Below are 27,490 nucleotides of genomic sequence, written 5' to 3'. Positions count from 1 at the left end.
AGATTGAATGGCCACTAGGCCTAATAGTTACTCGTTGAAAGCTTGAATCATCATCTCCGGAGCTTAGGGATCCATTGCTCATTTTTTATCTATCCATGTTGGCAGGTGATGGCCTTGTCCCATTGGATCTAATCAGCTAAATTCTTTAGAAGTGATTTTCTTTTTGTTCTTTTGAGGCGCACCATTTCTACGATGTAAAAATCTGACTGGTTGAGCAAGTGTTCTTGGGTCATTTGTTGTAGGGTCTGCAAGACCGCTTCACCTCTTTTGTCGTCTGTGAGATATCTTTCTGATTCCTATTGGTCCAGGAAAGAGAAGTTTCACTTACAAAAAAAAGAAATATTATTCCCTCCCTTAACTCCATGTCTAATGCGTTAACTCTACCAACTAGTCTCCATTGAGATAACATATCAGGGTGAAATGTTTGAAAATCTTAATGAAGACCCCAAAGAGATGGAAGTTTCACTCACAAAAAAAAAGAGAATTTATCTCCCAAACTCTTTTAAAGACGCATCTTGATAATATGTAAGCTTGAATCAAGACCACTGACATTCACTACAACCACCGCGACGTCACCACTCTCAACGTCAAAATACTCTCCACAAAAAGATCGATCATCCATTATATTAAATTAGAACAATTTTATAACAAAAAATTTGATAAATTATGTAATAGAGGCCACTTATAATGGTTGCAGTATCACATATTTACATTAATAGTATAAAGATAATTTAAATTTGTTTGAGATGTTTTTTCACTGACCATATACTCCGCAATGTAACTCATAGCTCATAAGATGGTGACACAATAACCAAAAACAGAACAAAACAAACAAAACTACTAAGAATAAGCCAACGTATAGGGGGCATTTACATATACACCACACAATTCTCAAGTATTACATATCTGACACCTGAGCTCATATATTTACATGCATAGCACTCAGATATTACTCTTGTAAAAATCGAAGTCCAGATTTTCATGCATAAATTTATGACACCAAATGTTACAAATGTAAATATAAAAATTTAGACGTCAGATACATGAATTCATAAGAAGTGCAGTATGTATGTAAATTTCCCATTTAATTCATAAGTGTGGCATAAAAGTTTAGATTTCAGACTGTAAATTCATGCACAAGTTCCTCCCAACAGCATTGCATACATAATTAAATTTCACAGTCCACATGCTCTTTAAGACAGTCCTCTTTAATTCATTCTTCTAATAAAAAAAAATCAAGAATTATTTCTTCTTTAAAAACAAGCAGAACATCCAACATGTAAATCTCTTACCATTTTCCATCCTGCAACTAACATATATTGCAACTTTGAATGCTCTCTTCAGTCGTCATCATCCACCTCTACTTCAGAACTCACAATTGGCAAGTTTCTTCTGTATTGTGGAGACGTTAGTCTTCTCTCAAGAGGCGTCTTCCTCTTGCTGACAACAAATCTGTTCACACCCTTCCTCATGGGCATGATTTCTGGAAAATCTTCATCAGGAATTTGGGCGAGCTCTGAAATATCCTTGATCTGCGCTGCTCTGCGGAACCATCTCTCCGCCTTTGCCTCCTCCGACATGTCCAACGGATCAAGCTCCTTCACACAGGATCCTTCCAAACTCTTTCCAGAATAAACTCCACTTTGAATATTGCCACTAGTTTGATGATTATGTGGTGAATCTGCGCTGGATCCACCGTAAGAGGCATTTTTGTTATTCCAGGAGTTATCAGATGGTTTGGTAGAATTTTCAGTGTTTTCAGAAGAAAAAAAATCATCTTTTGCAGAAGAGTTAGGTGTCTGAGATGAATTTGGATTGTTATTCCATGAGTTAGTAGATTTCTGGGTTAGATTGGCACTGTATCCACTGTATTTCCCTAAGTTGGCGTCCGGTTGAGTTGTATAATATGGAGAGCCATAAGGAGCGTTCTTTCTAATCATGGTTTCTCTATTGCTAAACAATGACATATCTGTTGGCTGGGATGAACTCCCAGTCGGGATGCCAGAATATTCAGATTTAGAACTATACCCATAACTCTTACCTCCAGATTGTGGTGACGCCCCTTCAAATCCCTGATCAGAGCTCCCCAAATTCTGCTCTTGCTCTTTTCTATTCAATGTTTCAACTTCATCCAAAATTGCAGAGGTTCCACTGGAATCAGTGACTAGTTGGTTGTCTTTCTTAGCAAAATAACCTGGAGGGAAAGGGACGAACGGTACGGAGTTGTAATTATTAGATTGTTCCATGGCTAAGCGCCTCTTGTAAGTAGGCGAAGTCAAGGACCGATCCTTCTTCTTGCTGACTACGAATCTGTTTTCTCCTTTGCGTACTGGCATGATATCCGGGAAGTCATCACCAGACACAGCATTTGTTGGATCTTTGGCATTTTCAAGCCCAGTAGCTGTATTGGACCATCTTAGTGATGCATCTGATGATTCATTGCTGATACCACTCTTCAGGGTATTCTCAGAAGCCTTAACCAGAGAATCAATTAACTCGCTAGGATTTGGGGAAGAAGCAACTCCTTTATCTGATGATTGTTGCACGCCATTGTTTGATTCCTGAGCTTTCCTAAACATATTTGGAGGCAACGGGACAAAAGGAATGCTTTCAGGGTTCCTCCTTTGGTTTGCTGAAGTATTATTTGACATACTTCCTGATGGATTTGATGAACGGCTGAGTATTCTATCCAATCTACGGCTGATTGAATCAGAATTATCATCAGATTCTGATCTTATGGAACTTCCAACCTGGAAACCTTGTTTAGAAACTGAAATATTTTGCTCAATGTTTGAACCTTTGGCGTGTTCTAAACCAGCAGCAGGCGTAGAACTTAGCGGCCCGTCTCCAGGACGTCTGTGGTCACACCGCAGACATGATTTATTCCTCCCGTAGTTGAAGAAATCACATCTAACAAAATAAGCAATCCCAACTTTAGTTAGAAATCGCCTGCATCAAAATCAAGAGCTACTGTACTTAACAACGGACAGTAATAGAGTCTTACTGAGGGCATTCCCATTCTGCACCTGCTAGCTGTCTTTTAGGTCGAGCCTCACCACATTCAAGGCAAGACATGTTCCTAGCGAAGTTCATAAAAGTGCACCTACAAAATAGAAGGATGTGCGCTAAATAAATTCAAGGGAAATTTATATATATACCACACACAATGACACAATTCTGTATTTACAAATCTAATTTCAAAAGTTTGATATTGAGGTATATTTCACTTATAGAAAGATATTGATGGTGGTATTTTTGATTTGATGTTAAAGATATGAGTGGAATGCCTGTAAATAATAAAGTTTAGCGTTAGATATGTAGATACATAAGAATCGTAGACACCCTCAGAACACAACTAATTCTAGGTAGCCTTTTACTGACATAACACTATAAAAATTTTATCATTTTTTTCCTTTATTGTATTGAGATTTTTTTCCCCTGAAAGGTGTAAAAACAGCTAAAAGGGTATTTTTACATGCCAGAGAAATATGCCTGAATGATTGTTCAACTAATTAGACTAATCTGGCTAAAGATTTCACATGAATTTAATTTTTTATAATTAGCATGGGATAATTAACTAATATAAAAATAAAAAAAATATGATTAAATATTTATTAATTTATTTATTTTTTAAATATTTATTAAAGCTCAAAAGTTTATTTATGATAGTAAGTTTAATTATCATTTAATCACAAAATATTAGTCATTTATTCAGTATTATGTTTTTTTTACTAATTAAATATATATTAATTGACTAAAATAGTTATTAACAGACAAAGCTAAAAATTACTTGCTGATTAGGATGGTAACCTAGATTAATAAGGACTTAAAAAGAGTTAATTAGGATATCTACTACTTATATGAGATATCACATAATAAATATTAAATTATGCTGATGAAATACGGACTAATTTTGTTTACAATTACTGAAAAACTTTTATTTCATGTTTAAAAATAACTAGAACATTCAAACATAACATTGTTTTAAGTGATAACATGAGGGAGAAATGATGAGTTCAATAGAAACCATCATTAATTTGCCAAATATCTTTGCCAAATTTGATTTTAAATGCCTCAAAATATACTTTTTTTTTTTTTCAAAAATTGACCGAGGGGCGGACCCTCTTCCAGTCCATGTGCAAATTCAAATCTGCCCGTAAGGGCTCGGATTCGAACCCCCGACCAGAGAGTCATGCCAAAGCCGCCACCAATGAGTCAGGGCTTGCGCACAATGCCTCAAAATATACATAATTGACTAAATATCTCCACTTTTTTCTAGGAGAAATATACCCGAAGGAGTATTGTGGACCAAAATGCCCCTATTCCATTAAAACATGAATCATAACCATCATAGTCACAACTCACAAGCTTTCAAACTACAGCTACTAAAACTTCCCTCATCCCAATACATCACATTTTCTATCTATGGTGATCTCCAAGCTCATGTGATCAGTGTGTGGTAAAGCTTCACAATGACAATCTCTACTTGTCAAAGATCCTATGTTCAAATTGAGTGATCTTGTAATTGTTGTTATTTATGTTTCAATGCATTCATTTATAATGAGAAAGAAATGAAAGGAGAATCCTAGCTTAAAAGAGAAAAAAGGTTTAAACCCTATATTTAGTGTTAGATCCTTATTCAAACAAGGTCTGAACATCTATTTTGAATCAAAGTTCAATCATAAATTAAGTTTGAAAAACGTTTGAACAAGATACAAACTTATAATAGAAGTTCAGAACATTATTTGCACACTAACCCTAAGACGCTAAGCCCTAGCCTTATATTACTTGTTACAAAAAAGGTTAAAGAATATTCAAATTTTATTCGAAACCTATGCAAACCATGTATGAACCTTGAACAATGATAATATTTTATGTAAGTTTAGAACATGACTTGAACATGATTCAGACAAATTATTTACATGGTTTATCCTTCTTTTTCCTAGTTTTCTTACATGGATTTAATCCATTCGAGTAGCTTTACAATATATGTATATGCACAATCAAATCATACCCGTGAAGAGACATTATACTTCTCAAGTCACATCTAGTTGGGGGTATGATGGAAAAAGTAATTAAATAGTTTGAGACTAGTGATCTTCTTCTACGAACTAAGAAATTCCCATATGGGCAGCTTTTTAATGCTCCTACCTTAGTTTTCAGATACACAAACTAATCAATTTCTGCTGAGGATCGTTGAAGATGGATAGAATGATAAGTACTCCACTGTGTTCCACATGAAAGGTAAGACCATTAAATTTGGAGTTGCAGAATTGCTCTTATTACTAGATTAAGATTTAGCAAATTTTTAACAAACGAGATATGCAACGAGACAACTAAAAGTAGTAGACTAATTAAGAACTATTTACATGGAAACAAAAACTTTAATAATACAGGCCTAGAAAATGCATTTATGAAGTTCTACTCAACAATGTGAAGCACATTGATGTTTTCATTGAAATGCTTGCATTAATGAATATTGGTTACATTATTTGGATGCTCACAGAAAAAAGCTATTATGGTAGAGAATGCTAAAAAAGCTAAATAATGATTTATTGTACTATAAGAAAAATGCTTTAAAAAGAAAGCCTCAACTCAATACACAGTTACTGAATATGCTATATCATTGTAGTACTAGGCTTATGAAGCCATCCAAAAACTGGGACAAAATGTGCAGAGTATCTTAAATAAAGCATCAAAGATGTTCAACTGGAAAAACAAAAAGTGCTTACAAGCAAAATTATTTTGCCATTGTTTATGAATGAAGATATAAATTATATGTAAAATATTCTATTTTAAATTTTATTTTTGATTAGTCTTAATTAGAAATAAATTTTCAAGCCAATATTGAATTATTTTTTATAGATGATTGCTAGCTCTACACTGATGCACATAATTGATGATCATCACACATTCTATAGACGAGTATAATGACCTTATTGAGAAAGGAACATGAAAGTTGCATGCAAGACAAATATAGGCAAGTCGACACCCCAAGTACTTAACCCATGCCCTCCTCAGATCAGTTGAAGCAATTTTTTGTAGTTGATAAGAAGCTAAGAAAAAAAAAAAATCAATCGACCTTGGAGCATAAATTAAATGCTCAGGGACAATTTGTTCAAACTTTATATATAGGAAGGAAAAGAAAAAATAATAGCTTGTTTATTTGAGATTTTGCTTTTGCGAAATTTCTTTTAAAAACTATTTTACAAGAAATAGCATTTTAAAGTTGCTGCAGCTAAAATCAATAGGTTGCTTGAATAAAAAAAAACTTTAAATGCCCTTCCTGAAATAGAAAAGTAGTATGTCATCTATTAGTTTAGGGCCAATGGTTTTAAATGTAAAAAATCAAAATGATCATAAAATTTTTAGATAAACAAAAATAATTTCTTTTCAAATATTTTTCATAAATTTTTCAATAAATGTATATTTTATTTTCTTCAACTTTATTTCATAAGCACTAATGGTACATGGAGTGCTATATATTTTTTTAATGAAGATTATAACTGACAATTAGATAAAACATAATAGTCTAGAGTTAGCTAATTGAAACATGTTTAACTAAAATAAAATAGACCTGATATCTACATATAAATTTACAAATTTTCATAAAATCTGGAGGCTCGGAGTCTGGTTTGGGAGTATGATTGTGTCATCCTGCAGAAAAAAGAGGGTATTTTTGACTTTCTCATTTAGTAAAAAACAGACAAAACTGAAAATGCTATCCTCAAATAGCTTTTGAAATTTGGTAAAAAATGGAGTTTTTTAAAAAGCATATTAAAATAAACTACTTTTTTTAAAACTAAAAATGTTATTATAAAGTTGATTAAAAAAAACCTACATGTGTACATTATAACACACAGATGAGTGAGAAAGATCATAGGGAGATCTTCGAAGTTGACTCAACCATTCATGTTATAAGGTTAAATATGATCTAGTGATGGAAAAGGAAGATAGTGATGGAGTCCTTGCACTGATCCAACCATTTAAATTAAGTCTGGAAAAGAGAGGTCAAGGAGAAAGATGATAAAATATAGAGGTCCTTACTATTGGTTCTATCATTCATACAAACACTGAAGGTGATGTGGTGAAAGAAGCAGAACATGTAGACCCATCCCTTCAAGTTATATGTAAAGATGATGTAAAGTTAATAGATTATCAAAAAAAGGAACTCTAGAATAAGAAATAACTCAGTAAAGAGTTCTCAAACCCATCAAGCAAGGGACAAGCCAAAGGATTCATGCATATTGACCACTTTCACTTGAGTGATGGAGAGCAATTGTCTATTTTTAAGGCTTGAATGACAAGATAGAAAGATAACTCCAAAGAGAGACTAGGCTGTGAAACCATAGTGTGATTTTAACAGTTCATACACCCATGATGTGACTAGATAATAAAATAACTATTCCATCAGCTTATTGATGACACAAGTATTTGACCATATCATTGCATTGTGTTGACAATAAGTTTAATCTTTTTTGTGGTATATAGTTCTATTTTATGTTATCTTAAAGCGAATATGACACTAGCTATGAACCTATGGACAGACATTGATATCTTGAATGAATTATTTGATCCATACTACAAAGCAATGATCTATGTGGAGAGCAAATTGAAGAAGGGTTCTTTTAGACTGCATGAATCCATGCTAATGAATGTTATTAGAGATGAAGACAAATTCCAAAAATCTTTTATTGATGCAAATCTCATATAATTTATAAAAACTTGAATAACATTCTTAATAATATGTAAGATATTATTGCCTACAAAGACCATAACATTATAAGATTGACGCTTTTTGCATTCCAATGCAAACCTTGAAGGCAAAAAATAATTTATTTTGTAAGTGCTTCCCTAAATTACTCGAGCTGTAAAGGTCATTTGACCATAGGCAAGAAACAAAGCTCCTTGGAAGGGGAAGTGAGACAACACAAACAAGGTTACCATGTCTAACATAAGGTAAGCAATTTAAAAATTTTAAGAAAAGCTTCTGTAGTACTTAAATATAAAATCTGATAGTGTTGTATGTATTGCTTACATCGGAGATTGTAAAATATGTGTACAACACATTTACCTAACTTCAAATTGAGACCGTTTGAAATGTATAGTTGATCATATATTGTTTTACAGAAGCCGACCATATGGAGGTATATTTTACAATAATTTAGATTCATACATCCATAGATGAAAAGGAGAAAAAGCTTGCATTACTAAATTAGCTCCATAACAAATGATGTGCACTTAATTCTTTTAATCTATTCATTTTAATTATTTTCATCTTTTCATTTAGATGTATTAGTAACTGCATTTAATTCTTTTTATCTACTCATTTAGTTTCATAAAATTACGTGCATTCAACATTTGTATTAGTGCAATTGCACTCTGTTATATCGAAATTATAATTTGTTATGTTGAAATTTATTTGAACATTGTTTGAACCCTAATCAAGGTGATTCGAACTTTGTTTGAACCATATTTGTACCTTGTTTGACATATTAAAAGCTAGCTCGATCCTTATTCAAGCCTCCTTCGACCATATTTGGAGCTGCTTTAAATAATGTTTCAGTGAAAATTTGACCGAATGTTCAAATTTGAACTAGTTGAAAACATTTTATCTAGGATGGATTTCAATAAGAAATCCACAAAGACAAGATGGGATAATTTTATTCATGAGAACTTACAGAAATATTTTTCTAAGAAAATAAATAAATAAATTTTTGATCAATTACGTGTATTATGATTTATGAGGTATATGAAGTCAAATTTATCACATTTTTCTTGTCAGCATTAAAACCAAGCACAGAGACAAAATCAAATGGGAAAGATAATGATATGACATAGGAATATCCAACATGGCAAAAATTAGAGGTGTGCATTAAATGGTTTAAATTGAAAAAAATCAGACTGAATTGAGTATAATTCATTGACTTGGTTCAGTTTATTCAAAGTGGTTTGACTTTTTATTTTGAAATAAATAGTTGCCGATTTTTGTTTACGATGGGTCGACCTTCTAAGGCATATATAATGTCTTAATTTGAAAACCACTGAATTTAAATAGGAACCAAAAATCGGCAACTCATAATACCTAAAACCTCCCGCTCGACCCATAATACACAAAAATCCATGAAAATCACGTGTTATGTGCCTATGGCCATACAAGGGCCTTTACTATGGTACACAATTCAGTATGGTGATGATCCTTGGTACATTATGGCTTTGTGTTGCTCGTTTGTATATGACTTTATGGGGCCTTGAGGTCATTTAAAGCTTGTCTATTGTGGCAATCCAAGAGGAAGTTTTGTTACATCTTTAATTAGAATGAAATTTTTTATAGATTTTATGGGACTTGGTGGTGGAATTTACTTGCACATAATGAGCTTTTTTATAATTTTATGTAAATTTAATAAGATATTATTATTATAAAAGGGGGTAATGATGCATATAAGAAAAAAAATACAATAAAGTATTTTTGAATAAATCTTTGGATTGATCTAGATTTCTTAAAGATGATATCATCAAGTGAAAAGCAAGCTTCATAAAATATTTTAATTTACATTCAAAACTTCAAAATCAGAATTGAATCATGTGCCATGTTCACTATTAAAAGTAATGATATGCATGATGTAATAATTAAATTTTAAATTTGCTTGAATTCAAATTTAAAATTGTGCCAGAAACAATCTTATAATGCACCACATTATTCCATATACATTATTTAGTATAAATATAGATACAATTGTCAACACAAAACAAAATTACCAAATAGAGACTTAGGATATGTTTGGGGGCAGTTGCAACTTAATAATAACACAGGAAGCTGCTGTAGATAAGCTGACTGTCTGTTTGTTTTTGCAACTTGAAAATAGTTGTGTTGTAGGTATTTCTGGACAAATGATCATTTTGTTACTATATAATAATGTTATTTGCAATATAATTGTTCATACCCGTACATTCTATACTTTAAAAACAAAATCCTCTCACACTTCAAAGCAAATATCTAGTGCAGAACATAACAAAATAAAGATAGACATCTCACTTAACAGTGAGTAGCATGACTACTAAAATTAAGAAAAAGACTATTAAAATAATAATTGATAATATCATTATATTATTTTTTAAATCTAGACAGTGTATGTCATGAGTTAAGTTGTCCTACAGGGATACTCTCCACGCCCGATCACTCTTGCCGGTAGAATCTTCTAGCCTATCTGCCCACTGAAAATAGTCACAGTTTTCCATGATTCTCTATGAGCATTTGCAAAATTTTCTCATAGTTATGTGACTGACGTGAAATTAGCAAGAAATTTTGAAGTCCACAATAGCAGTGGAATCCGCTGGAGGTACCAGAAATCTTTGAGCTGATCTTTCCTGAATGCTTAAAAAAACATACACTTAAACATAACACAAATAAAAATTGATAACAAAAGTAGTGAATTACAGTTTTCCGCAATTCTATGCGAACCAATAAATCTGTCTCTCATAGCTACGTGACTGACGTGAAGTTAGCAGAAAACTTTGAAGTCCACAATAACAGTGCTATCCTCTGGATGTACCAGAAACCAACGAGCACATCTTTCTAGACTGCTTAAAAAACAAATAAAAATTGATAACATAAGTAATTAATTATAGTTTTATACAAATGTGTGGTTTGAGAGAACTCATTATATAAACCAACAAATCTATCACTACAAGAAGAGAATAGACATTATAAAAAAATTCTCAATTGTCTTTAACCAATATAAAAACAAGTTTGTGTGTGTCACATATACATATCACCAAAAAAGACAATAAAAAAAACCTTAAAAACTGTAGCACCAAAAAAAGAGAGGAACTTGATTTCCTTGATTAGGATTTCACATGTGACACAAACAAATAGCAACATACAAGTCATCGAAAAAAACCCATAAGATTAAACGTCTCCTCATAGACCTCAAAAACCCACAAAAAAAGGAAATGCAAAAAAACATATAAATTGCGTAAAAAGCCAAAAAAGTAAATATCAAATGCATAAGGAACAGAAATAAGTATGAACTGTATAAAATATTGATACAATAAACAGTAAATGTTTTCAACAACTATTACAATTAATAATATGATAAAAAATAATATTCCATCCAATCACTCTCCAAATATCGCATATGTAATTTGTTCCCTCAAATTTGTCATCTCGCTTATAACTTCCCCATCTTTAATGCAGGTCTTAAAAACATCATTTTTGTCCTGTGACAAAGATTGTCTAAGACGATATTCATACGCCTCGGTAGAGACATGTTCATGATCCTCATCCGATCGACGGAAGTTGATGTCCCTACGGAGAGGATGCCGCCAAATATAATTGTGGAGATTCATTGTGGCAATCCCAATATGCACCTAAACAGGTAAAATGACATATCGCGAAGTATAACCCATTTCATCTTCCATGCATCAAAAGTCCTCTCAATAGCACCGCGTAAAATGAATGTGTGCCACATTATTGGCTTGCTCAAAATCATGAATATAGTATCTCGTATCAGGATAAAGCCTAAGATACCCTCCCTACAACGGATACCCAACATCGACCAAATAGTATTTATCTGATGTGAATTGAAAAAAAAGTGTTGAAGGAAAAAAGAATTAGGAGAGTTACTTAGTCTCAACCGAACATGTGGATAGATGTGAGAAGTTTTATTTGTTATTCTGTATTGTAAATTTGAATATTCGACTATCATGTTGAAGTCGCACACCGTCATGACATTCTGCTTTAGGGACCCACAATGGCTAATGAATATGATCTTCTTTTTATTTGGAACACGTGCATCAACGTGCGTTCCATCAATTGCTCCAACACAATTTTAGAAAGATAATGAAGGGTTACGTAATTGAAATATTTATATGAATATTGCATGTAATAAATAGGTAAAATTATCTTAAAGTATAGCATATCCCGCGCATAATGCGAAATCACTGTTAGGGTATGTTTGAATGTAAGATATGTTGACTTTATGACTTGTGAACAAAAAGTGACAAGTGTATTCAACCCTACTAAGAAGTAGCTGCAAATCATTTCAGAAGAGTGCTGAAATTGCTCTACAGATCCTCGCATTGATTCATTTCATGACAATATGTAGAGGGTTATTGCTAACACTTCTTGTGAAGTTGTTCTAGATGAGCCATGAAGTTCATAATTTCCGTATAGTTCCTCCAACAGATAGATGAATACTATCTGTGTCATGCGAAATATATTATTAAATCTCGTTCAGTGGCCCGCAAGCAACTCCCCAACCCATTTATCGCTAACATATGAGGATGTTATGCGAGGGGAGCGATCTATGTACGAGTTATAATATTCGTACATCAAACATACTGATGTTGCAACTCACCTTCTGCATCCTTCTCTAGTTGCATCCATACATTTTGGTATTGGAGTGGCTAACACATAAGCATCAATGAATTAGTACAATCATATAAGATTACGAGCAAAACCGACATAAGTAAAAAACATTACATGAGTAACTAGAAAACATGATGAGGAATGAGAAACTCTCAAATAAAATGGCATGCCCAAAGTATCATGAAAAACCATTAGCAAATAGAAATGTCTCACAAAAATCTAATAAAAAAGTGTCCCTCAAATGTCATTGCTCGCACAAAAATAACATGGGTAAGCCACCTTACGGTCAACAGACATCATTATAAAAACTCTCTCCGGGTCGAATATTCAAACAACTTCATAGAGAACAAATACAACGACATCATCATAAATTTCTGGAGTTGCATAAAAAATTTGCATAACCTGCTAGACAGAAGTTGCTTGTGATGGGCTAGGATCATTGGTGCATAAAACTACCACCTGTGAAATCTGGCTTCTAAGGAAAACAACTCCTTTTTTTTCAATCCGAGGACACTTTGACCGGCTCGTGGACTCAACTTGATGGAGATCCAGGCTGGGGTCTTCATTGGAATCACCTGTTTGATCAGCTCCCAAATTTTTGGATATGCTACGAAACCACGCCTCACTGGGGCATATGTACTGTTGCTTGTTGTCACAACACCTTGAAACATACGATTCAACTTTTCCAGCTCAGGATCAATTCAACTGTATTTAAATTTTTTTTAAGTATGCACGACATAAAAATTCATATAACATGTTGGATTTAAAAACAAATTAAAAATTGACATGAATATTTAAAAAATGCTCACCGCCAGTATCTCTGCCCACCACTTCTCAGAAGCATTAATCATTTGTTTTACCGGATCCCACCCCAAACCCGTTGATCCTGGCTTCAATTCCTTCCAATTTTTCAATCATTCTTTAGTTAATCCCACTTGTTTTTTAATAGTAGTCTATCATATTCTCTGTTTGCACTTAACTTGAAATTTTTAATAATATTTTGTCAAACTTCCTTGTTCAAATAGGTTGTCGGTCTATTTCCCGGTTTGGTCTCCTTGAGGTAAAGGTCATAAAATATTATTTTTATCTCTTTATCCCATATTGCAGATGAATCAACCTCTCCTGTTTTAACTATTGTCTTACTAGCATGAAAAAAACTAATTAACATAAATAGGAATGTCACAATATCATAACTCAAAGAAAAATAAGAAATGTCACAATAATGTGAATGTCACAATATCATCACCAATGCCCCTCCACACCACACTACAACACCACCTACACATCATCACTGCCATCAACTCCACACACAAACACCTCTACACACTAACACATCAAGGCACCAACATCCACAATACCACCACCATCATCTCCACACACCAACACCTCCACATAAACATAACCACGCACTAACCACCACCTCCGCAACACCACCTCGACACATCCACCAATACATCCTCTAACAAAAATACAAGCACACATCAACCACCACCACTGCAATACCAGCACATCTACACATCCACCAACACATCCTATAGCACAAACACAACCAAACACTAACCACCACCTCCACACATCCACCAATAGATCCTCTAATACAAACACAACTATACACCAATCACTACCTCCACAACACCACCACTTTCACATATAACCCAACGTACACCACCACCAAACATCAAAGGTAAAGATAAAAACCTACCCCATATTTTTCATTTGATGCAGTTACATACAGGGCACCCAAAACATTGCTATCAACAAATCAAGCACCATCTTTCAGTCATTTGTCAAATTCTCAGTCAAACATCAAATGTAAAAATAAAGCCTCACCCATGTTTTTCATTTGAGGCTACTACATACAGGGCACCTGAAACATTGCTATAAACAAATCAAGCACCCTCTTTCAGCTATTTCTCAAATTCTCAATCATACATCAAAGTTAAAGATAAAACCCCACCCCATATTTTTCATTTGAGGATACTACATAAAGGAAAACCCGAAACATTACAATCAACAAAGCAAGCACCCTCTTTCAGTCATTTCTTAAATTCTCACTCAAAACTCTTACTCAAACATCAAAGGTAAAGATAAGACCCCATTCCATATTTTTCATTTGTGGATACTACATACAATGCACTCGAAACATTGTAACCAAAAAAATTAAGCACCCTTTTTCAACCAGTTCTCAAATTCTCACTAAAACAACAAAGATAAAGATAAAACCACATTCCATATCACATTCAACCACAAATTCTCAAAATCCAAATTCCAAATCATAAAAGAAAGTGACAAATCATAAAATCCAAATTCTCACTTCAAACCGCAGATGAGAAAGACTAGAAATAGCAAAATCCAAATTCTCACTTCACCACAAATCGCAAAGAGAAGGTTATTTCATTGAAAAAAATAGGTGCTAACACGGGAGGACGGAAAGCACAGTAAACAGAGAGAGAGTGGGAGATCTGAGGGAAGAGAGAGAGTAGAAAGGCAACCCGTTGCCACCAGAGATAGGAGAGAAGAGAGAAAGGAGAAAGTAAACCCGTAGCCATCGAAGAGAGGAGTGATCGAGAGAGGAGCGATCAAGAGAGACGAAGGCAGAAGAAACGAGAGAGGGGAGCGCGAGAGGTTAGGTCAATAATAAGTTTGAGAAAAAAAGCGGGCGGCGCCGCAGCCCGCATTTAACAAATTTTTTTAAGAAAAGCGGCTGCGCCGCTGTTTACAAAAGCTTCATATGGCGTTTCAGAATGCACCGCACCAAATAAGCTGCCCCAAACGAGCCCTTAATATATTCTCCATCCTTAATGTTGACATCAAAAGTAAAAAAGCAAAAGGAATGGTCAAATTACATAGATAAAAAATAAACAAAAATAGAATGAAATAAAAGTTTTTCTTTTCTGTTGGATGAACAATATAACTTCTGAAGGAAATATGAAGAAACAATGGAACAAGATAAAAATGATGCGCTAAGAAATGTATTGACATTGTCAATGGCAACCCAATAGTAATAAAAAACAAGACAACTTCAAACAGAAACAATTTCCATGGGTACCGAAAATACTTACTTTTGGCAAATCCAATCACCCCTTTTCATCTCAAAACTTTGCCCTGGAGGTCTTGACAGTTGCTCATTCCCCAAGGGAAGTACTGTCTCAGTTGGTTCTGCCAATTTAGATTTCCAGAGAGTTCCACTGAAATTAAACAACTCAAGCAATAGCTTCCGCACAGACGTTTCAACAACTTCATAATCTTTAAACTGGTTGTTCCCATTGGAAGGAGAGTAGAGTTTATACATATAACTCAGCAAATAGCGCATGATATCAATAGTTTGTGCCTTTTCCTGTTCCAGTTCCTGACATCATCACAAGAGCAGTTAAGTATGATGACCACGATGTAAAATTAATTCTCCAAAATTGATATAATTTTCTCTAAATAAATGTTTCATCACTCTCTCATAGTTTTATTATATGACATGATTCGATTCTTCTATAATCTTGACCATCTCCTTTGTTTTTAAATCATAGTATAAAAATACTTCTCCAATCATTCAACATCATTCTAAGCTTCAAAGCTCTGCTGAAATTATGTAACTAATATCCTTAAATATCCTCAATAGCTTTTCAAATCTTAATAAGTATCTTATATGAACATAAAGCCTTATCTTATAGCTCTTATTCAAAGCTTCACTCCGCTTACCTTTTTCATATCAATCTACTGCTTACTTCATTATAGAGTTCAACATTCTGTTTCAAAATAACTTTTTCATTAAAACGCTAATTTAATAATTTTTCAAAATAGCATTTACAACTTTCGGTAATGTCTTCTTATAATATATATTTTTCAATACACCTAACTTGCTCAATATTTTTAGAACTACTTTACTTATTCCATATAGCTCATTATCCCAATTCTTAGTATGAAGTTATTACATAAATCATTAAAAATTATTGGTTTCGCTATGCTCATTACACCCTTTATAGAATTTTTAGTTTTTTTTTATATCATTAAAATCCATAGAAGTATTCAATTTTTGCCACCACTTAAAAGCACACTTATTTTCCTTAATAACCTTTTTCACCTACTCATTACACCACAAAGTATCATTATGAGTGTACGATATATTTCCACTCCCCTAAAACTTTTACAACTGTCTTTTTAATGGAACTCGCTATCTTATCCAAAATATGGTTTTAATGAACTGTGAATTCCAATCTTCCTCCTTTAGCAACCTAAAAGGTTAATAAATTCTCATTTTTAAATTATAGAAAGTTCCACCAACATATCCTACATCAATAATTATTTTTAATCATTTTCTATCACAACTCGACCCGAGAACTTGAAATTACCGAGGCGAGAACTGACAGTTGGATGGAAAAACATATCTAGTTGTTTCATTTCTTAAAAAAAAAAAAAAAAAAAACATTTCTTAACAAAAAAAAAAAAAAAATCAATTCAGAAAAGGGTCATCCTATTTAAAAACTTATATTTAGAATTGTTGTTCATATTTAAATATTTATATTCAAACAGAAAATAAACAAAATTACAATATCTATCATTTTGCGCTCCACGGCACCTCCCTGGGGTCCATCTAATATACAACTAATTTTCCTGTAAAATAATGACAACTATGATTTGAGTTACAACTACTCAGTGAGCAAGTATTTCTAAATTACAATAATTCTTCTTTTAAAAAATTTTGTAAAAAAACAGTAAAAGTAAAAGACTCCAGCAAAAGAGATCAGTAAAGAAAATAATTTCAATCTTTTTCGTTTATTTAGGTTACACTTTTCAGAATTGGAAGTAATCGTCTAAACATATATTTTAAAAAACATATATACATTTAATCATTTACAACTCATCATAAAAACAGATAAGCATTTTTATTTTCATTCATATTTTCATTTCATGCACGAGTACATTACATTCTCCTGCCAAAACCATCCAAGGTGGCTCCCATATGCATGCATATAACATATTTTAATCATTTTTATCTTGCATTTAACATTTAAAAGAAATATATACTTTTGCATTTAAAATAAAAGCTGAAAAATAATAAATAAAGAGAACTACTGTAAAATAAAATTCATTTACCCACCTTTCTCAGATAAAGCTAATCATTTTTCTGAACCTATAAAAATATATTAGGCTTAATTAGTTTTTAATAACACATCATATATAATTAATTTAAATCAATTTTTAACCCTCTTTCTCAAGAATTCTAACTTAACTAATTAGATATTTTCATTTGCCCTTTTTATCTAATTAATTTATTATTTATTGCTAATCAATATAAGTACTTTTCTAAATTACTCTTAATCTTAACACTAACAATTTATTATTTAGTTAAATACATTCCAAGGACCTGTTTGGTGTAGCTACAGTTGTTTGAAGAAACAGTTGCAAAATTGCTAAGGAAGCTATTGTTCAAAAAGTAATAGTGGCATTAATAATTTTTTTTTAGTCAGCTCGTAACTTTCTAGCAGTCACCACAGGTAGCTAGGTCTGATGGGAAAACACAGCTTTTTGAGAATGCAGACAAAACACACTTTTATCAAACAAGAAAAACTGTGGAGCAAGACCATACCACCATCGCAAAGCCACCTCAAACGCACTGTAAGACAATTAATAAGACTTCTTCAGTCTTATTTTGTAATTTAACCAAATTAATGAAGAAAATAAAAATTATATGTAAAATTCAGAGTTTATACCTGAAATTTCTCTTCTTAACAAAGTTCTATCCTGCTTAATTGTTTTCATCAATCACCTTTAAATAATTTAAAAGAAATTTAAGTACACTTTTGATTATCTAAATCAAATTTCAATTAGCATATTTAATAACTGAGAAAAATTTAATATATCACTTTACCTTTCCAACATCTTCCTTTAAATAATCGAATAGAGTCACGCTTGGTCTAGTTCTCCTGCACGCAAAGCTCTCGCAACCTCTTCTTCCTCCCCAAATCTCTCGGTCGAGCTACCTGCATTCCTCATGAGAGGTAAGAAGCTGCTTGCACATCCTCTCAGTTGAAGAACTAGGACACCGAAAGGCGCAATTGATGTGTATGAGCGGTTTTCGACTTCGTACCCCATTCCTCCTCCACTCACAGGACCATTGGAATGTTGGCGATGCATGAGGGAAGCTCCGAGTGAGTCGTTCGAACACTCCAAGTAGACAATCGAGTTTTCCCCTTTTTCCTCCTTTCCTTTACTGCTCGCGGCACTCGACAAGGCCGATCGAGCTCTTTATCAAGCACAATGTGGAGGGAAATGACACCTCAAGCAAGGTTATCATCTTCTTCTCCTTCTTCTGCTCCTTCGTCTACTACTTCTTCCTTCTCCTTTTCTTTTGCTTCCTCTATGTCACTCTCTTGATCTCTCACGCTTCCTCTATCTCTCTCGCGTCAAAGATGAGGAATAATCCTCCTCTTAACTGCCCCTCGTTCTTAACTCCCCATGAGCGGTGGAGTTTTCGTTCAAACGATCATAAACAGTTAAAATTTTTTATTATCATTTAAATAATTATGTTAATTATTTATTTATGATTATTATTATTATTACATCATCCTTATACTCTTAAGAGATAAATCTATAAACTACCAGTCCTAAGTCATGCGGACAATCTCTCTCCAAGAACCACTTAACAATCTTTAGAAGAACATTTTTCATAACTTATAACTACGAAAAAATCTATTTGTAATAGAATTGAACACTTTTGTAAGGAAAAGGTCTTCTCAGTTCTTCAGGTATGTGTTCATAGTTAAGAAATCATAAACTCTAACAAAATCAAATGAAGTTTCCCTTATCGTATTTCTAGCTTCTATGCATAACCACCATGTTCCCATAACTTATTCACTAAAACCAATGTACACATTTAAATTACCCCCAAAAAGCATTATTTCTTCTTTGGGATAAGATTTAGTCATTATCTTTCTCTTTCCATAGTTAAGAAATCATAAACTCCAACAAAATCAAATGAAATTTCCCTTATTGTATTTCTAGCTTCTATGCATAACCACCATGCTCCCATAACTTATTCACTAAAACCAATGTACACATTTAAATCACCCCCAAAAAGCATTATTTCTTCTTTGGGATAAGATTTAGTCGTTATCTTTCTCTTTCCAAAATTATTTATGATACTGAAGTTAACCCAAACCACAACGTAAACACAAATAGTACTTCTTAATTCCAAACATATTACAAATATGATATGGGAAAGTAAAAAATAGACGAAAAACAAACATGAAAACATAAACGATAAAAAGCGTCCGTTGGGGACGACAAGTACGGAGGCTATTGAACGGCGGTTAGTGGTTGTGGAAAGAGGGATGCGGCTATAGGGAGGTGGTTGGTGGAATGGGTAGTCGCTGGAACATCAACATAGTTTGGGGCGGTAGTCAAAACAGCAACCGGTTGCACTTTGGGGCTGCTGCAAAGCAAGACAACAGCAAAGCGAAGGCGATCGGACTGCGACAGTGAAGGTGGAGGATTGGGACAATGAGGGCAGCGAGGACGAGGGAGGATAAGGCGATGGGGGGTGGCTGGAACTACAGAAAATAGTAGATCCTTGCTATTCTGGGTGGTGGAAACAAGGATAGCGATGGTAATGGCGTCGTACCACAGCTAGAGAGGTGCAAGAATGTCAACGAAGGCCGGATTGGCGGTTATTGTGAAGGCCAAAGAGGTGGGGCTGCTGTGGAAGTAGGATAGCAGCCGGGAGGATGGACAGAGAAATAAATATCTCGGTGGGGTCGAACCATAGCAGGAGCACCACCCGGACCCATGGAGACGATCACCACCACAAACAAGGGACAGTCAGAGCACTATCTTGACGCCGGGTACAACCCTCTAGAGGAAAAATGATTAAATAAAACTGAATTCAAATTTCATAAAACAACCCCTTACCCTAGACACAAGAACTTCTATTTATAAAAGACATGAATCAACTTAAGGAAACATTATAATAGGAAAGGAATAATACCAGATTTTAGAATTTCGACACGACTTTAAAATAGGGAAGGAAATAACATCAGATACAAGATTTAATGCAAGGGTTTTAAAAATAGAAAGAGAATGCAATCAGATTTCGGTTTTTAGGAAAGGTTATAGAATTAGGAAAGGTTTAGGGAGACAAGGAAAGAGAGAAAAATGAAAGACAAGGAGGGGAAGAAAAGGAAATGAAATGAAGTAGGAGGGGGCGGTGGGGCCCTACTGCAAGGGGACTGGCCGGTCCAGCTAGGCTGAACCTGCACCCGATCGCCCCCCCATGAACCGCATCATTCTCCCGGGGTTGAGGAGCTTCGACCTCAACTGTCGAAGCTTCTAGCACCTCGTGGCACGCCATCGAGTCCTATGGTATGTCGTACAACTAGATGTTGTTCGTTCCAAAGCACATTCTAGTAGAAGATATATCCGTACACCTTTGGCACGACCTAGCTGGAATAGTAGGTAGGCGAGTATCCTCATTAATCAGGTATCAAGTCATCCCAGTTGTAACCTGCTTCTTCCAATCCTCAAAGGATGCAACTGATAAGCTAGTATGTGAGGAGAAATCCACTATAGGTTGAAATCTGTGGCAGACTATGTCACTCTCATTAGCTCCTCCTTAGGAGAGATCTCTTTCCTACAGATAGGACCTGTAACCCATTGCAGAATTTTTGTCCCCCATCAAACTCCTTGGGGCCACTACAAAGTTGGGGTTAATCTCTTCCTTCTGGACATCTGACAAGTTGTCCCATGCTGACCTAAAAGTAACATCTGAATAACTTCATGTAATGTTCTCGACATGAAATACAATGGACTCATTTCTGACATGTTGGACCTCCCTCCTTCGAGACAACTCCAGAGGGGGTCTCTACATTTAAAAAATTTGCACCTCGCTTATTCGGGGTGGACCTATATCTGATGTCGACTCTTCAAACTCATAATCTTTGTAGACATCCAAGATAATTCCTACTAATGTTCCTCCCACCATCTGCAAGATGCTAGCTCGAGGCACAATAATATAATGCACCGCTGGGCTACCCCTATTACTTAAGAGTCGCTACCTTCTAGAGTAGCGTCTGTTATCTCAGCTAGAATCTCTATCTCGGGTCAGCTAGATTTAGTGGCACCTCGTTGGTAGAAAATTGGGAATCTTCTCTAAAGTATGTATCTTCTTCTTGATCACTGTTCATCTTTTCAACTGGCAGTTGGTACTCGCTAATGTCTTCATCGCCTTCAGTGTCTGCGGTGTCTTTTCCAAACTTTTTCATGACATCCTACCCGGTGAAGTAGATCACTCCCTTAATTGTGTATTCTGCTTCCAAATGGCTAAATCCATAGCACTTGCAGCATTTTCTAGCTGTGACGGACTTGCGAATTGGTTTTGCTGGATAGTAGCAAGGAGGGTCACTTGGTGTTGTGGCCTCTCTACTTCGGAAGCTAGAGTTTGCAACTTTTGGCAGTAGTAAGTTGGTAGAAATTGGCGTTGTGTTCCCGCTTCATCTTCATATCTTCTTGTTTCCCTCTTCGACTCTCCCGATCACAATCAAGAGTAACCTTTCATTAAATTTCGTCCTCAATATCCATAATCCATCATTGAAGTCGGCGAATCTCTCATCATATCTCCTCCCGAGTAGGCTCAGACATGCATCTCATTAGTGGCATGACTAAGGTTTAGGAATAAGAAAGAAAAATTTTCGGTGGGGTTAAGGTTAGGGTTAGGGTTAGGGTTAGGGTTAGGGTTGGTCGAATGCTAGGAAACAACATGATGAAATTTGGGTTGGGCTAGCTCTGATACTTAATGATACCGAAGTTATCCCAAACGACAACGTAAACACAAATATTATTTTTGAATTTCAAATATAATACAAATACGACACGATAAAATAGGAAATAGAAAACAAAAAAACATGACAACATAAACAATAAAAGACATCCGTGGGAGATGACGAGGACGGAGGTTGCTGGACGGTGGTTGGTGGCTGAGGAAAGAGGGTTGCGGCCACAATAGGTGGCAGGAGCGACAGGCAGCCTATGCAATAGCAAGACAGCTTGTTGTGGCACTCAAAACAGCAGCTGGTTGTTGTTTGGGGCTGCTGGACAGCAAGAAAAAACCAAAGTGAAGGCGTTGCATGCTGCAACAGCAAAGGTGAAGGGCTAGGATAGTGAAGGCAGTGAGGACGAGGGAGGATAAGGCGATGAAGGGCGGCTGGAACTGCAGAAAACAGTAGATCCTTGTTGTTCTGAGAGGTGGCAGCAAGCGTGACGACGATAACGACGTCGAACCACAACTGGAGAGGTGCAGGAATGTCAACGAAGGCTGGATTGGAGGCTGAGGTGAAGGCCGGAGAGATGGGGCTGTTGTGGAAGAAGTAGGACAGCAGCCAGGAGGATGAACACAGAGAGAAATATCTCGGCGAGGTGTCGGAGCACCACCCAGACCTGTGGAGATGATCACCACCTTAGACATGGGATAGCCGGAGCACTGTCTTGACGTAGGATAAAGCCCTCAAGAGGAAAAATACTCAGACAAAGCTGAATTCAAATTTCATAAAACAACCCCTTATCCTAGACACAAGAACTCCTATTTATAATAAACTTGACTTAAATTTAGGAAACATTAAAATAGGAAAGGAATAAAATCATATTTCAGAATTTAGACAAGATTTTCAAAATAGGAAGGGAAATAAAATCAAATTTCAGATTTAATGCAAAGGTTTTTAAAATTAGAAGAAGAATGAGGGCCCGTTTGGGGCAGCTTAAAAGTGTGGTGGCGTTTTGAAAACGCCGCCTTAACGTTTGTTTCTCGCATTTTAGTAGCGTTTCAGAAAACAGTGTTCTCTATTTTGTATTACACGTGGACCGCGAGTATATCCCCACGATCCGCGTTCGGGCTCAAAGCATTTACGGAGCTAACCTCACAAAAAGACTGATCCCTAACCTTTCTTCGAACTCTTGGTGTCGATCCTCCCTCTGAAGTCCCTCCGTAGGTAAGGATTCTCTTCCCCTCGCTCTGCTCTCTCCTCTCCCCCATTTCGCCAAAAGGCTTCTTGATTTTGAACGATCCATGTGTTCTTTGTGGTGAATCTGGAAGTGTTTGGTGGCTAACGAGTGACATTGGACAAAAATGTAGATCCAATGTTCTCCTCGCTCCGCTCCTCCCTCTTCTCATCTCCTCCTCCCTCCTCTCCTCCATCCTCTCCCTAACTCGACGAGAAATCTGATGATCCTTCTGTTGTAATTTTTGGTGAATGTGGGTTGTTTTGTGGTTAAAAACTTAGATCCAATTGTTGAAAGATGAGTATTTATAGTGAAAATGTAGATCCACTTTTTTTCTAAAATATATGAAGTTTCGAGATTGTGATTTCACTATTTGCAATGGTTCTCCCTCTCTATCTCCCTCTGTTATCTTTCTGGAAATGTGGGATTGTATTTCGTATGCTTGATCTCGGATTTTAACGCATTACAAACTTTTGTGAATCATCGAGAATGATTATTTGGCTATATGCAAGATCTATAATCTATATGCTTACTTTAGAGAAACATATGCAAGATCTATATACTTACTTTAGAGAAACATATGCAAGATCTATATGTAGTCTTTGCCAACCCTGTATGTAGTATGTAATTATGCAAGATCTATTTGACTCTCATATGTCAAGAACTATATGCTCTCTTCATACCGGCATGGATCACATTAGAGAACGACATGAATCACTAGTTCATTTCTGCTATTGTGTCATTTTAGTATGCTTTCCATGTCCACATTTGTGTTCAAATCTCATTTGGAAATTGGTAAATATGTAATTTTGAATATGGGAATATATTTTAAATTAGAGTTCAATCAAGACCATACCCAAATAGTTAAATTTTTTTGCAAATTTTGTTTATGCGTATTTATTTTGCTCAGTTTAGAGAATTACACAACTTTGAAAGCTAAATTAAAGTTTTATTCTATATACGGTTTTTCTCTTGCATATCATTAATTTCATGCTAGCTCGTTTCTCTCACAGTTAAAATGAGTAAATCTAAAGAATTTGAATCGGTCATGTGGGATAAAGAGACCACTCTGACATTTTGTGATCTCTGTGTGAGAGAATTCGAGTTGGGTAATAGGCCGACCACCTAACCAGAACATGGGCAGAGTGGTCATTTATCCAGAATAAATTGTTTTCCAAATACAAACCAAACAGCCGGCCAGTTTATTCGGATCAGCTGCTCATCAACATATTATCAGGATAAGCTGCTTATCAGCAGAAGCTGGATAAGTTACAGTTGCCCCAAACAGACCCTAAAATCAATTTATTGTTTTAGGAAAGATTATAGAATTAGGAAAGGTTTAGGAAGGCAATTAAGGAAGAAAGAAAAAGAAAAGGAAAAGAAGTAATAGGGGCGGTGGGGCCCACCTTGAAGGGGACCGACCGGTCCAGCTAGGCCAGACTTGCGCCCGCTCGACCCCCCTCCATGAGCCCCGCATCAGTATTTATTTAACTATTTTCTAATAATAATTAAGCAACAAAAACACAAACCACATTCATAATGACATCATTGATACTTGTTTAAATAGAAATCATCCTATCACTCCATATTCACCTCAAAAATTTCATCTTTCAACTCTCTATCTACTAACATCCTACTATTGGTAACATTTCCTACATACTATACCTTATGACATTCTCTAATGTTTTTGAATTTTCTCATTGCCATTTAGTTTCTTGTAACAAAACTATATTATAATTCTTCTAATCATTGTATCCATCATTTTTTTCCCATAACCTTCAAAATCCATAAATCCATATAATAAATCCATTCTTAGATTTATACCTACTAAACCATTACTTACTTTTAGCCATAATCTGGTTAATTTACGATGTGTCACTTAAAAGTAATGCCCTAGCCTACTCTTGCACATTTTACACCACAATCGGGTTAAAATATGGCACAACTTTTCACGATAACACCCAGACTTCTTGACAAGTCATACAAAGTACAACATGCATGAAGTAGTCAAAGAATAAACAAGATATAAGAGAACAATGTTTAGTCCGTGAATATAATTTACCTTAAGAAATATGTGATATTGAATGCTCTTTTATTTAACAAAAAATGAAATCACATATGAAATGTATCACAAGCTGCAATTTGCATATCCTAAGAGTATGAGACATATACAGTTTGGCCCAAGCAAAACAATTTAATGAAAGTTGAATAAGTTGAATATTCTGACCGAACTTGAATGACCAAAAATCCTATTCATAATCTAACAAGCAAATGAGAGAAAAATAACAGCCATGATTACTCACATAGTCGGCATCCATAACTATGCTCAAACAATTTATGTTGCATAAACACAGTTACCGGAACCGTTGGAATTCTAATAAGTATCTAACTAGTCCTCTGTACAACTGTATACTTACGGTACTTGCATCGCCACTCAAGAACAACCTCATGCGGTTGACTGACTTGTCACCGTTCTTGAACAAAAATGGAGAGCCATTCTCTATAACTTCCTTTATATGATTTTTGGTAAGAAGCCTGCAAACATCAACAGGTGAAGAATTTGAGAGAATTCAAACAGAACAATATATCTTTTTATAAGCAGGGATAAAACGTATACACCGTAACCATAAAACAGCAAGAAGAACAAAAGGATTATGTCACCTCAATATATCAGGTCGTTCCCTCGCAAAATCTAAGCAAGCCTCGGCAGGCCTCAAAAACTCTTCAGGTAAATCATTACCCGTCAACGCGAAATCATCTTGATCACCGGGAGTAACTTCACGCTGCGAGTAACCCTTAGCTAAGAGATGGTCTGCCAGCTTCGACCACTCAGGCCATGAATACGAATCCTTGAAGCCAGCATACGAAGACACCGCCTCGCTGCACCCTTCTTTAGCAACTGACTGAGTGTGGACTTGCCCTGCCGCTCTAATCGAAAACCCAAACTTTGAAGAGGGCACCGCGCAGAGAAGGCGGCCACGAGAGGCGGCCGTGAAAGAAAGGGCCTCGAGTGGCAGGCGGGAGTGGCGGGCGAAGTGGATAGCAGCTGAGGGACGGAGGGAGAATGGGGTGGAGAGGATCATGAGAAGCTTGAAACTGCTGGGCATCGATGACGGAGTGGCACCTAGCAGAAGGCAATCTAAAGCCCTAGTTTTTTCAAAAGTTTTTTCAAATGGTACATGGTTTGGAGATTTTGTAGTTGGGAGGGATATTGGGAGGAAGGAGGCTTATCTTGAGACGCTGAATTGTTTTAGTGCACCCCACATTTATGGGGGCACACAACAACAATTTTTTATTTACATATCTCACATTTAAATTTTCATACTTCCATATTTATATGATATTTTGGTGTTTGAAACATACGGATATAAATAATTATGTTTAAAAGATCAAAATGTCATATATTGAAAGCATCAAAATATCATGCCTATAAATACGAAAGTTTTAAGTATGAGATATGTAAATACATTAGAAATTCTATGTTCTCTATGTAAATTTCTCCTTTTATAACCGTTTTTAAATCAAATGGTTTAATAAGTATACTTAAATATAATATAATTTATTTTCAATGTTCCACAACGAGTTAGATGATAGGAATATATAATGATGTATTTATTATACTCATTGTGATAAAAATTTCACAGTGAAAAAGTGTTAGCTTTACGTCATAGTTTCACAGAAAGATCCCACACACACAAACAAAATGATGGAATGCAAGAGATACTTTTTTCTATGTAAAAAATTCAAGAATGAAAAAATTATGAGGTCTAACACAAATGAAATGATTTATCATATGACAATAATTACAAAATTTTGTTCTTCCCCTTTGATTGGAGAAGATGGAATAGTAGAGTTTTAAATAGTGGAAGATGATGATAATGATTGGATGACACCAGTTAGCTGATGCTAATGGTTGTTCGCATTGGATGTTGGGTTGAGCTCTAGATTTTTTTTAAATATCTATCTTCTTTTCCGACTTCCTCCCTCTTCATATGAAGCAAGAAGCTCTTTTTATAGAGTTTTGAGAGGAAGATATAGTAAATTTAGTCAAAACCAAAAAGTATTTTATTAGACATATTATATTAATTAGTTTGAACATAGATCATTTTTTAGCATTTAATTGTCTTAATAACCTTGTAA

At 35.1% G+C, this 27,490-nt stretch overlaps 1 protein-coding gene across 1 annotated transcript; it reads right to left on the bottom strand.

Annotated features, from left to right (window-relative positions):
- Window positions 1-1,043: 1,043 nt before the first annotated feature.
- LOC110032360 (zinc finger protein VAR3, chloroplastic) lies at window positions 1,044-26,545 on the bottom strand. Its single transcript, XM_020735964.1, has 5 exons — window positions 26,012-26,545; window positions 25,768-25,885; window positions 15,433-15,719; window positions 3,005-3,103; window positions 1,044-2,910 (listed from the first exon to the last, which is right to left on the bottom strand). Exons 1-5 carry the CDS (start codon window positions 26,455-26,457, stop codon window positions 1,341-1,343), a joined length of 2,520 nt encoding a protein of 839 aa, XP_020591623.1. The 5' UTR covers window positions 26,458-26,545; the 3' UTR covers window positions 1,044-1,340.
- Window positions 26,546-27,490: the final 945 nt, after the last annotated feature.

Source organism: Phalaenopsis equestris, unplaced genomic scaffold (genome assembly GCF_001263595.1).
Source record: "Phalaenopsis equestris unplaced genomic scaffold, ASM126359v1 Scaffold000931, whole genome shotgun sequence".
Lineage (NCBI taxonomy): Eukaryota > Viridiplantae > Streptophyta > Magnoliopsida > Asparagales > Orchidaceae > Phalaenopsis > Phalaenopsis equestris.
The sequence above is the reverse complement of the archived record's forward strand: the minus strand, read 5'-3'. Positions and strand labels throughout refer to the sequence as shown.

Excerpts from the sequence above, each read along its gene's own strand:
- LOC110032360 (XM_020735964.1), bottom strand. The coding sequence starts at position 26,457 with ATGCCCAGCAGTTTCAAGCTTCTCATGATCCTCTCCACCCCATTCTCC. Across the intron at positions 25,886-26,011 it reads GAACGACCTGATATATTGAG|GCTTCTTACCAAAAATCATA; the intron begins GTGACATAATCC and ends TGATGTTTGCAG. Across the intron at positions 3,104-15,432 it reads GGTGATTGGATTTGCCAAAA|GTGCACTTTTATGAACTTCG; the intron begins GTAAGTATTTTC and ends TCTATTTTGTAG.